General features: G+C 50.5%; 6 protein-coding genes across 6 annotated transcripts, besides 1 other annotated feature; 3 read left to right on the forward strand and 3 right to left on the reverse strand.

The window, feature by feature from the left end:
* Positions 1 to 13,145: part of a sequence feature (contig 1.101 1..209568(-1)) that runs on past both edges of the window.
* ANIA_05913 (zinc-dependent alcohol dehydrogenase) lies at positions 101 to 1,712 on the reverse strand (the record flags this gene model as incomplete). Its single annotated transcript, XM_658425.1, has 9 exons — positions 101 to 285; positions 362 to 618; positions 693 to 743; positions 806 to 899; positions 953 to 1,033; positions 1,106 to 1,127; positions 1,198 to 1,279; positions 1,362 to 1,413; positions 1,481 to 1,712. 9 exons carry the CDS (start codon positions 1,710 to 1,712, stop codon positions 101 to 103), a joined length of 1,056 nt encoding a protein of 351 aa, XP_663517.1.
* ANIA_05912 (Arf family GTPase ARL1) lies at positions 2,326 to 3,250 on the reverse strand (the record flags this gene model as incomplete). The annotated part of the gene is made up of 6 exons (XM_658424.2): positions 3,227 to 3,250; positions 3,041 to 3,158; positions 2,935 to 2,973; positions 2,782 to 2,865; positions 2,401 to 2,724; positions 2,326 to 2,352 (listed from the first exon to the last, which is right to left on the reverse strand). Exons 2-6 carry the CDS (start codon positions 3,113 to 3,115, stop codon positions 2,326 to 2,328), a joined length of 549 nt encoding a protein of 182 aa, XP_663516.1. The 5' UTR covers positions 3,116 to 3,158; positions 3,227 to 3,250.
* On the forward strand, positions 3,865 to 6,209 carry ANIA_05911 (putative chromatin remodeling complex subunit (Arp8); the record flags this gene model as incomplete). The annotated part of the gene is made up of 6 exons (XM_658423.1): positions 3,865 to 3,907; positions 3,968 to 4,046; positions 4,117 to 4,525; positions 4,581 to 5,403; positions 5,656 to 5,975; positions 6,024 to 6,209. The coding sequence occupies 6 exons, from the start codon at positions 3,865 to 3,867 to the stop codon at positions 6,207 to 6,209; spliced, it is 1,860 nt and encodes a 619-aa protein (XP_663515.1).
* Positions 6,545 to 8,653, forward strand: ANIA_05910 (uncharacterized protein). Its single transcript, XM_658422.2, has 3 exons — positions 6,545 to 6,649; positions 6,727 to 7,060; positions 7,123 to 8,653. Exons 2-3 carry the CDS (start codon positions 6,796 to 6,798, stop codon positions 8,340 to 8,342), a joined length of 1,485 nt encoding a protein of 494 aa, XP_663514.1. The 5' UTR covers positions 6,545 to 6,649; positions 6,727 to 6,795; the 3' UTR covers positions 8,343 to 8,653.
* ANIA_05909 (protein pyrE) lies at positions 8,829 to 10,781 on the forward strand (the record flags this gene model as incomplete). Its single annotated transcript, XM_658421.2, has 3 exons — positions 8,829 to 8,949; positions 9,096 to 9,607; positions 9,663 to 10,781. The coding sequence occupies exons 2-3, from the start codon at positions 9,164 to 9,166 to the stop codon at positions 10,779 to 10,781; spliced, it is 1,563 nt and encodes a 520-aa protein (XP_663513.1). The 5' UTR covers positions 8,829 to 8,949; positions 9,096 to 9,163.
* Positions 11,238 to 12,543, reverse strand: ANIA_05908 (protein tpiB; the record flags this gene model as incomplete). Its single annotated transcript, XM_658420.2, has 2 exons — positions 12,407 to 12,543; positions 11,238 to 12,294 (listed from the first exon to the last, which is right to left on the reverse strand). The coding sequence occupies exon 2, from the start codon at positions 12,090 to 12,092 to the stop codon at positions 11,238 to 11,240; it is 855 nt and encodes a 284-aa protein (XP_663512.1). The 5' UTR covers positions 12,093 to 12,294; positions 12,407 to 12,543.

The following is a 13,145-nucleotide window of genomic DNA, read 5'->3' on the forward strand; positions in this document are numbered from 1 at the left end:
TCTTTATATAAAAAGTGCTTGCACCGGAGCTTTACGCTGGCCGACCTTACTAGGCAATCAGATGTTGATTCAAATGTTCAACCCGGACATGTACTTCCAATCACTCCGGAATACGCATGACAGCCCTCCCCTCAATCTCTGATCTCCCAAGTCGCTGTATAACGTCATCAATCTGATCAAATTCAAAACACTCAATATGGGCCTTCAAATCCCCAGCTACAGCCATCTCCATCAACTCTTCCATCTCCTCGGCCGTGCCGGCCGAGTTGCCCACGATAGTCAAACCTGCACACTGTTACCTTCCAACCCGAAGAGTATCAAAGCCAGAACAAGGAACACTGAAGTGTAGTGAGCGACGCACCTTTAACGATCATGTCAAATGGTGTTGCCGGCAGCCGGAACGGCAGATTTGGTATCCCCACACAAACAAGGACACCTAGCCGCCGGAGTAAGCGCATACTTTGCTCGTAGGCGGCCTCTCCATTCGCTGTGCAGATTACTGCGTGGGCACCAAGGCCAGAGGTTAGTTGTTTCACAGCGCTTTCGACGTCGTCGGTCTTGTAGTCTAGGAAGGCTGTGGCTCCAAGGGAAAGGCAGAGCTTCTGTTTCTTTTCACCACTGTTGCGTTAGGGTTAGCGACTTGTACTTGCCCTAGAATGATGTGTCTTTGATTTAGATGTGTTGACACTTACCTGTCAATGGCTATAACTCTGAGCCCTTTCTTGACTGCAATTTGAACACCCCTAGCAAAAAGAAAATCAGCCTTTTCGAAGTGCAAAGAAGAAGCGAGTAAATTAAACCGTACATGTGTCCCAGACCACCTCCGGCACCGGGAAAAACAATCCAATCCCCGGGACGAGTCTTTGTTTTCATGATGGACGAATACATGGCGATTCCGGCTACATCACTCTCTCTTAGCACCTCAACACACTTGGTTTTATAGTCAGCATACCACATAATAGCGGCGCAGCTTCGTCAGGGGAGAGCTGCGGTGGGATCTTCGTTACGTGCATTGCAGGACTGACGATGTATTCTAGAGAAGATCAGTAATTTACGGAAATGGATTCTATGGCCACTCTGAAGAGGACGGAACGTGGAAACGCACGTTGGAAGGTCCCCGGTACATTCTATTGATAACATACGTTAGCACCGTCAGAAACTGGAGAGTCGTTATATTGCAATGAAGGATCACCATACCGCACCAGCATTCTTCTGATTCGGGCAAGCCGTATTATTCCTCTCGCAGATCTCGCACTCTAGGCATGAGCTGTACAGCCACCTATAGATCCAGAAGACGAATCATTATCACTGGTTGCTAGTGACCTCACGAGTCGAACACTCGAGGAAATAAGCACCCATACCTAATTCCGACTCTCCTCCCCATCCAAGCACCTTCATCTACACCGTCGCCCACTAATGATCAAATCAGCACTAACCCTCGATACCATACATCTTGCCTCTATTCAGCTGTGGTACCTACCTTTGACAACTTTCCCGACCCCCTCATGCCCCGCAACATCCGTCAACATTGGTGTCTCTCCACGCACGCTGTGCACATCCGAGTGGCAGACACCAGAGAACTCGAGCTTGACAAGCAGTTCGCCTGCTGCGGGGGACGGGATCGGCCGATCATGTCTGATCTCGAGGCGGCTGGTGAGTGTTGCGCCAGTAGAGGGGAGAACGGCGGCGGTTTGGAGTTGGGGTGTTGCCATTGTGCTTTATACGGCTTGAGAATCTGGCCTGAAATTAATGGCCTGGATGGTCCTGGGATTATTGGTATTGCGGGGTAGATTGGTTGCTGGTAAAGGATGGGAGCACCGAGTGCGGGGAGTAAACCTGTCTATGTTTTCTAGACTTGAGTGCAGGTAATGAAGGGCAAAGGGCTAATGTGATCCGGAATGCTGTACGTTCACCAGTCAATTGCCCTTAAGAGGATAGTCCTATCTCATGACATATCCTGATAGGGTCGTATCTTCATGATAAGGGGGACCACCGGGTTGGAGACATCCTGACAATTAGTGATCCTTGGCTTTCTATTATCTTCCAACACCTATTATGAGGCAGTTTGGCTGATTTATACGCCTGAATATCATTCACGCATTCTAAGGCTCCATAATCAGTTCCAACCATACTGAGCGTCTATGTCATGCCAAACATAAGAAAAGCCAAACAAAGCCAACCGTCATTCGAATCGATTAGGATATTATGCTGTCCTCAAAACTTCCACAACAAAAGGTATACTGTAAAACGACATATACTCCAGAGCTTCAAAAGCCAAGGAGGGGAATATTAAAAATTCTATCATACGACAAAAGACGCCAGCGCTCATGCGTTCTCGGACTGAAGGGTTTGCTGCGTGGATTTTAGTACAAGCTACGTCGAAGAAAGAGATGAACTTACCACCAGCCAATCCATGCCCTCGTTCAGACCTTTACCGTCAATGGCTGAGCAAGCCACAATGCTCCAGTTCCTATCCCGCAGCTCACCAAGCTTTAGTGCTTCCGAAATTTCTCCTGCGCCCTTCGCACCAGGTTGATCTTGTTTGTTGGCAAATACTAGGAGAGCTGCCTCGCGGAGTTCCTCTTCATTCAACATGGCGGCGAGCTCGTCTGCGGCCGTACCAAGTCTTTCGACGTCTGTAGAATCGATCACAAAAACAACCGCAGCGGTATTGGCATAGTAACATCGCCAGTATGGACGGATAGATGTCTGACCTCCAAGATCCTGAACAAATAATATGAGCGGAGCTCATTAACCCGAACAGTGGCTTGAAGTACGTACCCAGACGTTGAAGTTGAGATTTCGGTACGTCACCGATTCCACGTTGAATCCGATGGTCGGTATCGTAGTCACGACTTCGCCGATCTATGTATTCGAGTGTTAGCGGCGAAGTTGAAGTCATGTATACTATACACAGAGACTGCGGAAACATACCTTTAATCTGTAGAGAAGAGTGGTCTTTCCAGCATTGTCCTGCGAAGAAGAGGTCTCAGCTCCTTGACCCCAGAAATGGCGATTGCAACAGAAATCATTGACGCACAAGTCCAAGAATGAGAATCCGAATTTCCTTCTTAGACCAAAATAGGGACCAAAGCCGCGATAGTGATCCTCCCATGGCTGTGTTTGTTTTGTAGTAGATGCGGCGATACTCTGTAGAGCTTTCAACGGAGACCGATCGTTAGAAAGGGTTCGCGTCTCGGCGGGAAATAGTCAAGCGGATCAGTACAGCGTGTTAGATGGAGATATCCGCGTAAGCTAGTCGACCTTAAGAGGGAGAGCGGATTTTTATCTCAGCGGAGGATGATCGATGAAAGTGATCCAAACCCCAGAACTTCGAGGAAGCTGACTAAATCGCAGGGGCGGCTGATCAGATGGTCAAAGCTTTCTACTCAATATCCCAGACCCTGAGGTTTCGAAGTCGGGATTTGGATAGCTATTGGGAATGTAAAGTCTGTATTTTCTGATGAAGATAGTGTCTTTTTCTGTAATGTTATGGCTTTTTTGGTGTCAAACAACTATGCTGTTTGAAAATACTTGTATAGTGCATCTTTATACTGCCTTCACGCTAGACTGTTTAGAGCGATTCGCCTCTGCCGGAAAGTATGGAGAACGGTCGGTGCCGTAGTTTGTCTGGATGACCGCAAGCGCGCTCTTTCTCTATCTGCACCTCTTTCAATACTCAACTCTTTGTCACCCCACCATCTGTTCTCTGGATTCGCTCTGTATCCCCCATTTCACAGGAATTGATTTGGTGTTTCCATTAAGCGTGACGGACCTCTTGACCTGTCCTGATCCCAACAAGGTGATTCGGTCTTTGGCGCAACTCTGAGAAGATTATTCTGTGCAGACCACGAGCCACACACAATGGTGGGCAAGAAATCCGGAAAGGCGCTCCTACGGGATGAGGGTCAGTATCCCAAATAATTTCTGTCTACGGCACTGAGCTGCATGCCCTAACCTTACTCAGGCCTCGAAAGGACGGATAACAATATGGACCTCTCCAGCTGGCCTGTGATTCCCGCCATAAATCAGAAAAACTACTACACGTACGTCATATAATTCCTTTATTCTTTACAGCCCTTCTGGATCCTGACTGACTGGTTATTTCGTCTATAGCGACTACCTCAAGCGCGACGATCAGTACCTAGCGTTCAGACTGCAAAATGAAGAGAATCGGAATCGGATGGCCAAAAAAGCCAAAGATCGTGATCGCGCCATGGCAATGGAAAAGGCCAATGACTCAGGGATAGCGGAACCGGAGGCGGAGATGGACGGTGATACAAATATGGAAGAAGCCGAAGAGGCTGCTACGGAAGCGATAGGCTCAAAGGTCGTCGTTATTCATGTCGGCAGCCAGAATCTGCGCATTGGTTTATCGAGTGACGCACTGCCGAAAACCGTCCCTATGGTGATAGCGCGAAAGTCAACTACCAACGAAGCCGAAGACCAAGAGGAGCCTCGCCCAAAGAGGTTGAAGCTGGATGACGGTTCCGAGATGGAGCCGGAGAAGAAGTTCGGCCCAGAGGTATGTCTTGATGTTTGATCTGGTGATATAAACCTTTGGCCTTAACCGGTTGTAGTTCTCTTCGCAATATACGACCATGATGGCCGACCTCAAAACGCACATGCGTCAAAACAAGCGTCGGACTCTGCCGAACTCCAAGGAAATGGTGATCAACTATAACCGACGGACAGTACCAGAGACAATTTCAGAACACAACGATCCAATGCGAGTCGAATGGACTGAAATTCCAGACCCGGCACCCGAATACATCGTGGGACAACCGGCTTTACGGATACCGGATGAGTCAAAGCCCCGCTACAAGCTTTACTGGCCGATAAAACATGGGTGGTGTAATGAGGAAGACTATGATAACAAGAGACTTCTGTTTCTTGACATCTCGATTATCCTGGAGGATGCGATTAAGACCCAGCTGGGTCTCACAAGCAAGAAAGATTGGCCGCAATACTCCTGTGTGTTTGTGATTCCAGACCTCTTCGACAAGTCATACGTCACCCAGATTCTTGAGATGCTCATGAGAGAGTTCTCGTTCGCTCGGGTGTGCTTCATTCAGGAGAGCTTGGCGGCTACCTTTGGCGCTGGATTTACCTCGGCCTGTGTCGTTGACATTGGCGCGCAAAAGACATCAATATGTTGCGTGGAGGAAGGGATGTGTGTCGAAAACTCACGAGTGAACCTGAAATATGGTGGAGCCGATGTGACCGAGCTGTTTATCAAAATGATGCTTTACGATCACTTCCCCTATGAAGAGATAAACCTCTGGCGCAGGTATGACTTCCTGCTAGCCGAGGAGTTGAAAAAGAACGTATGCACTATGAACGAAGCCAGTGTTTCAGTGCAGGTTTTTGATTTCCACCTTCGAGTTGCCGGCCAAGACACTCGTAAGTACACGTTTAAAGCATACGATGAGGTGCACCTCGCTCCAATGGGCATTTTCCAGCCGTCGTTGTTCGACAACTCGCGGAAGCTGAATGGACGGAGAAAGTTGATTGCGCGCTCTGTGGACATCTATGACGGCCAGCCGAATGACCCAACATCCGCCGCCCAGTCCGAAATCCTAACGGCACTTGCCCCGGCGTCGTCTGCCAACCAGGTCAACGGCGAGTCTCAAACGAGTATCCGGGATGTGCAAGCTACTCCGAGCCGCTCGCAACAACTGAATGCTCTCAGCCGCGTGCAGGAAGCCGAGGCCACCCCTCGCTCGTCTGTTGCAGGCTCTCCTGGGCCCGAAAGTACCCCGCAGGCTGGAGGCGCCGCAACCCCTGCGCCCGCTGGACAGGGCCAAAACACGTCTCAACCCCGTGCTCCCACGATTGAGGAGCGAGATGATATCCTCCCGGTGTACCCATTAGACAAGGCAATTCTCACCTCGATCATGCATGCTGCTCGTTCAGACGAGCGCAAGATGCGAGACTTCCTCGGTGGAATCATGGTCGTCGGTGGGGGAAGCCTGGTTAGTAACTTCCACTTGTTTGTAGAGGAACGTCTTCAGCTTCTACAGCCGAGCTTTGCCAAGGAGATCATGATCGGTACGCCTCCAAGAGACCTTGATCCGCAAGTAGTTGTGTGGAAGGGCGCCAGCGTGTTCGGGAAACTCAGTGGGACGAACGATAGTTGGATCAGCCAGCTAGAGTACGACCGTCTAGGACACCGTCTGCTTGCATACAAATGCATGTGGGCTTACTGATTTTAAATTGATTACTTTTACGGGCGTTCCTGGGCATGTCGGGTACTGAATAATAGAAGGTGCCTATTCATGATTCTATATAGCTTAATACACTTTTGGTTATTCTCAGACCTTTACAGGTTATTCCGATATATGGGTTTCACAAAATGCTCCCAAGTTTAAAATAGGTTATATTAGCAGAAAGCAAAACATCTTTGGGGGCTAACATTCCTCCACTGCACCTGAGCAATTGCGCACTTAGCCTTAAACACCAGGCGGTCAAGCAGTGCAAAATAGCTCCTCTCACCCCCCAGTAAGTTTGCGCTGTGTTTCGCCTTATTGGTAATGGGAGCAATCAATAACTTGCTCATTTTCCCCTACAGCACTTAGATCCGCCGAATTCGCTGCTCAGGACGCTGAGGAGGGTGTTGTATGAGAATCTGGATTCCTTTAATTGACCTGTCAGCTTGAAGTACATCCTTGCGCAAACTAAGTTCGGAGCATCGTGTACCTAGCGCTGCTAACGCCGCATTGACAGTTTGCACATCACCTTGCTCCTTGACAAATCTGTCGCTCCGAGTAGCAACATTGACGAGTACGAACCAACATGTCGAAGTCAAAGGATAGCAGCTCCTCTGGAGGCTTCCACCAGGAATATATCGCCTCTTTGCGCTACCGAAATGACCTCCCTCCTCCCGATATGCCCCCGAAGTTCCTCGACATCCCCCACGAGGGCCTTGAGAGATTCCTCACTCCCGGTTTTGCTTCTAATCTAGGACGACGCGAAGAGCTAAACATTGATGTTGATGCCGAAGGTGGTATGCCAATTGACCTAGTCGGTATCCCGGGGTTGCACCTAGGCGACGAGAGTGGTACGTGAACAACGCCAGGCATTTGCGCGAAACTCTGCGGACTGACCTGTTTTCTGCTTCAGCAATCATGCTACCAGAGAACCCAGACCCGGTTGACCCGGCTGACCTGCCGCTACTCTTGACTCTCGATCAATTGAAAAATCCGGCGCCCAAGAACGCCAACGTCAGTTTTCTGCGTCGGACACAATATATCTCCGCCGGCATTCGCGCCCCCGATGGTCCGAAGGTTAATACGCCCATCCGTCCCAAGCGCCTTGACAAAAAGTCCCAGGATGACCCTACATATATCAAGAAATATATCATGAAAGGATTTGATATTGCATACCCTGATAGCAAACACGTGGGCGAAGATACCTCCAGCCGTATAAAAGGTCACGTTCCAACGAAGCTCGAGATGGACGCATGGGCCCAACCCGTCCATCCAGATAATCCAAAGCTGAAGCCCATTGGATTCTTCCCGCTTGTTCCAGATTTACAAGGATTTCCCGACCCTGGAGGTTTCGTGCAGTTCAAATTCGACAAGGCGCCTGTTCAGAACTCTGGCGGCAAGCGGGACGAGCGTATGGATGTTGCAGTTCTGCTCCCCTCTGAGCCAGAGGAGCGCGTTGCGCAGGAGTATGCTACAAAGAAAGCCTTGCACAAGTCCAATCCTAGCTTGTATCCTGACCCCGGCCCTGTTCCATACGACTACGATCTATTTCTACCGGAAAAGAAAGATTTAGTGAATAACGTTCGCGCGAGCTTGCAATTATCAAACCCGGATCGTGACAATGAAGACCTCTACACCAACGAAGGTCCGGACAATGCGAAGTTCCATCGCTATGATCGCCAGCGCACTTACGCTACCAACTCGCAGTCTCTCGGTAATGCCCAGAAACAAACAGACATCGCATTGACGCTCTACGACCCTGCGGAAGCAAAGGGGGATGGAGATTCACATACACAAAAAGCCGCTTACTACTACCCGATCATCTCGAAGACACGCCTCAAGCCTGAGCGCTCACGAACCATCGCCCAGGCAGGTCTCGCCCCTACTCAGCCTAAATCAAAGGAAGACCAGGTTCATCAAATGCAAGTTATGGTTCGCGATCCAGAGGAGGCTGAAGTTTACAAACGCTCAACCTACCGCGCTGCTATTGATCCTAAGTTCGCTAAGACGATGCCTCCTCCCCCTGAGCCGGCTGAGGAGCCCGAACCCCAGGACGCCGATGTGACACACGCAGACTCACAGCCTCAGGAAGAAGAAGAAGACGACGACGCCGATAAAATGAGTGATGAATGATCTCATTATCCCACCTTCGCCATCACGCTCTGTATTATCATCGCGACTAGAAACGTTGAAAGATTTCTATACAAACTCCCTTCTAATGATTCTTGGCTCCGGCCTGGGTTGGTCCTTGACTCTTGACCTTATGCCATATGGCGTCAGGCGGCAAAATCGGGTTTTCTGTTTATTTGTGGCATCTACTGTACCTGGCGAATTGGAGTTCAGCGAAACCATGATGTTTTCCTTCCTTCTCTCTTTTATGTACTTGATAGTTGTCCAAGATTATTTTCGCAACAACCTTACTTCTTTGGACACAGCAAAGCCAATACATTCAGACAACATTCCGTGCGCCAGGTACTTGTATACTGCATCTTCGCACATGGAGTTCTGCCCGTTGTATTTTGACCGCCGTCACACACTCCACATTCTTGTCAAAGCGGTGTACTGAAGACCTCCGATTCCGAGCCCGGAAGTTCGTCGGAGTATGCTTCCTCGGCTATAGCCTTACAGAGACGATCTCGTATTTTGGCGCTTAAGACAATTTGTTTTTGTGCTTGTGTTGGAAGGTTAGGTCGAGGTCTGCAATTGGCCTTGTGGTTAGGCCAGTTGACTTGGTAGGTTGGTGAGTGGTTTAACTATCTTGGAAGCGCGAACATTTTCCAGACCTGAAAATTAGTTGCTATCGAATTGAGTCCAATTGCTTCTAGATTATGATTTGATTCGAGTGTTTGGAGAGAGGACACTTGCTAAAATATGTGGTCTACATAGGTCTACAAACTCGAAACCAATCCTGCAATTCAACACTACTATATAAGCATAGACGAAGCATCGGCGCAATGGCTACGAATTCTTTCCGAAAACTCACTTTTTCAGGAGCCTCCCGTCTGGGTGGTTGTCGCCGTCTCCCACTAACCTGCAGACAACTTCGATTCGCCTCCGACAGCGGAGCCGCAGCGGCAACTACAAAAGCAACGGCCGAATCAGCAGCCGAGTCAGCTAGTATAAACGTCAAAGAGGCACCCAAAAAGGCCGGACGGGGCCTGCGGCGCACGGTCCTGGGAACGTCGTTGGCGCTGACGCTGCTGGTTGGATATGTCTACGGGACGGACACCCGGGCGAGTGTGCATCGGTACGGTGTTGTGCCGCTGATTAGAGCATTGTATCCTGATGCGGAAGATGCGCATCATATTGGTGTCGATACTTTAAAGATGCTGTATAAGTATGGTCTGCATCCAAGGGAACGGGGGGATCCGGATGGAGATGGGGCGCTGGCGACAGAGGTGGGTGGTCTTTTATTGTGATGGAAGTTAAGGCCCTAATACTTATGGCGGATAGGTCTTTGGGTATACACTGTCAAACCCAATTGGCATATCGGGCGGCCTGGACAAGCATGCTGAGATCCCTGATCCGCTGTTCGCGATCGGTCCTGCCATTGTCGAAGTCGGGGGTACGACACCCTTACCACAGGATGGTAACCCGCGTCCTCGCGTATTCCGACTTCCATCACAGAGAGCGATGATAAACCGGTACGGCCTCAACTCCAAAGGCGCAGATCACATGGCAGCTATCTTGGAGCAACGAGTACGCGATTTTGCCTACGCAAACGGATTTGGGGCATACGATGCGGCTAAGCAGCGTGTATTGGACGGCGAAGCTGGTGTGCCACCAGGTAGTCTTCAGCCTGGTAAGCTTTTAGCTGTCCAAGTGGCAAAGAACAAGGCCACTCCTGACGGCGACATTGAAGCCATCAAGCGCGACTATGTGTATTGCGTGGACCGTGTGGCCAAATACGCTGATATTCTTGTTGTGAATGTATCGAGCCCCAACACACCCGGTCTCCGTGACCTTCAAGCCACTGCCCCGCTCACAGCTATCTTGAGTGCTGTCGTTGGCGCGGCAAAGAGCGTGAACCGCAAGACCAAACCATATGTTATGGTCAAGGTCAGTCCGGATGAAGACTCAGATGAACAAGTCTCTGGTATCTGCGACGCCGTCCGAGCATCCGGTGTCGACGGAGTGATTGTCGGAAACACAACAAACCGTCGCCCCGACCCTATACCCCAAGGTTACACTCTTCCGGCCAAGGAGCAGGCAACGTTGAAAGAAACCGGCGGGTATTCAGGTCCACAGCTGTTCGATCGCACAGTGGCCCTTGTGGCTCGGTACCGCTCCATGCTGGATGCGGAGTCGGAAACGGCCGGATCCGCCAAGGATTCAGCAGCGACCATAGCGCAAACAGAGCCAGGCTCGGAAAACGTTCCTCCTGTGGAAGCGCCAAGCGGACTGCCGCGCAAAGTTATCTTCGCTTCGGGTGGTATCACCAACGGGAAGCAGGCTCACGCTGTTTTAGACACAGGGGCATCTGTTGCCATGATGTACACCGGTGTGGTCTATGGTGGCGTCGGCACTGTCACTCGAGTGAAGCAAGAACTTCGAACGGCGAAAAAGGAGTGAAATGCCGAAAAGAGAAAACGGTGATAAGAGTACAATGAGGAGTTGATTCTGGTCCGTAGATGATAGCGAACTGTTGCAGGCACACTGGCCCTTTTCTTGTCATGCGAAAGTACCCTGCATGGTCAAATCAAAGCAGATATCACATAAATCGACAGGCTGTGCGCACAACGCCGTACCCTGTACAATATCACTGCATGGTAAGCTTCATGAGGTCATATTGCATTGTGTGCTGCAGCACGGCTCGCGGGGAACATAGAGCCATAATCTTCCAGCTAAGGAGGAGAAATATCGCAAAAAGGTATATCATGTCATCACATTATGTTCTATTTCAAGATCGTTGCACCACACGTGCTTGTATGCTGCTTCTTTGATCCCGTCTCGACCAGTGCGTTCTATGACTATCCGCCTGCGCCGTAAAATGCGTAATTAAGTTGCTCCAAATCTTGCTTTGATCCTTCAAGTAAGAGATTCCTCGACTTCGCGGACGACTTTACGCACGCCCTCAATATCGTGTGCGAATCGGCCTAGGAACATGCCGTCGACGGCTTTCCCCAGACCCCCAGGGCCCCACAGACCGGGGCCAGCACTGCCTCCATACAGAATGCGAACGTCTCCCGATCTCCGGCCGATTAAAGCGCGAAGACCATCCACAACAGCAGAGATGTGGTCCACACTTGCGGGCTTAGGCTTTCCAATGGCCCAGACAGGTTCGTAGGCGAATATGATAGGTGCATCGGCCGGAATGGCATTCAATATCGCTCGAACAAGTGGTTCGCATTCCCGTACTGCAAGTCCAACTGCTGCCGAAGCCACTGGACCAGGGGCGCTGATTTCTCCAATGCACACTAAAGGCACCATTCCTTGAGCGCAGGCTGCGGCGGCCTTGCGTGCTGCCTGTTCGTCTGTTTCACCGAAGATGGAGCGACGCTCCGCATGAGCTAACTCAACGATGGAGACACCCAAGGAGCTAAGAGACAGTGGTGAGACTTCGCCAGTGTAGGCACCCAGCGGTTCCCAAAAGCAGTCTTGTGCACCGAGCAGGAATGGGGCGGGAAGCGAAGGAGAATCGTCCTTTGGTAGCGTCGAGACATACTCTTTGATGATTTCTGCGCAGGGATAAATCGTAAGAAAGTCCGGGATTAGCGCGAGAAGGAGCTTGGATCGGTTCTCCGGGCGGACAATGTCATTTTTTGGATCAAGTAGCGCACGGCAGTATTCCAGAGTACGGGACGGCTCGAAATACATCTTCAAGGAAATGAGCAGTAGATTTTTGGGCAGGACCGGGTAGGTCTGCTTCGTGCTGGTAGCCATTTTCGCTGCAAGTCGCTAACAGCCCGTGTCTCTTCAATACGGATTTTCTGCCTCACTGTCTATCGCTGCCAAACCAGTTCTTGCTGGCTTGGTCAGATAAGGAGGGTCGCGGATTATGCTCGAGAAGTGGCGACACCAGAAGAATGATGGCGAAATGAATCGAATGTTATTGTACCCAGACCAGAACAGAGCTTGCCAATCACTGCAGAGTGTCTATTAGTGAATGATCCATTCTCGACGGTTAACAATCTCATTGGCGACTAGCAAAACCACTCTGAAAAGCGAGAGAATGGAGCTGCACTCGGTGGACTTACCTAGTGAGAGGAGAGACACACAAAGATCGTCCCACGCAACGCATGTACCCATCCAATGAGGCTAATGCCCGGACAATTGTGCTCCGCTATGTCGATGAGCGATGATAGTCTGGAGAAGACGATCCGGGGATAAAATGGAGAACAATGGGGAGGAAAAAAGTGGACAGGCGGGGCGCTCTCTCAGGGACCATCGACGTATTTGAATTGTCGGACAGTAGGCCAGAAGGCCAGAATGTCCAGCACGGTGATGAAGTTGGTCATGAGACTGATGACCTCGAGAGTTGGTGCGATTATGGAAGTGGGTATGGATCCGCTGGATGAATGTGGTATCCCGGGCTGTGCCTGAGCAGCAACAGTCTCCTGAGGGTACCGGGCAAGCTGAAAGGAGCCTCCCGAGCTTATGGTAATACCAGCGTAAAATTACCGGAATTATATGTATACATAGGATAAAGATACTGTTACGGCTGGTAAAATACGGCACGGCGGGGGCAACCTTGAACACGGCGGGGCAGCCTCGATTGGCAGGTGGGGTAGCTCGCCGAGCAGAACTGCCTGGGCTCCAGAGTTGCAGTCACAGTGGATTACTCCATAGGTATCGGGAATACTAGTGTCGCTGCTAATATAGCTCTGCGATCTATGCATCTGCCCTGGTACAGCACTCCTTGAATTGGGTGGCGCGGTGAAGAGAAGATGGACAATGTGCTACGGGAGTAGCTGTGGCCAGAGTAAGGATTGCGAG

Source organism: Aspergillus nidulans, chromosome I (genome assembly GCF_000011425.1).
Source record: "Aspergillus nidulans FGSC A4 chromosome I".
In the NCBI taxonomy this organism is placed as follows: domain Eukaryota; kingdom Fungi; phylum Ascomycota; class Eurotiomycetes; order Eurotiales; family Aspergillaceae; genus Aspergillus; species Aspergillus nidulans.

Coding starts and splice junctions, on each gene's coding strand:
- ANIA_05910 (XM_658422.2), top strand. CDS start 6,796: ATGTCGAAGTCAAAGGATAGCAGCTCCTCTGGAGGCTTCCACCAGGAA. Junction 7,061..7,122: donor GCACCTAGGCGACGAGAGTG/GTACGTGAACAA, acceptor TTTCTGCTTCAG/CAATCATGCTACCAGAGAAC.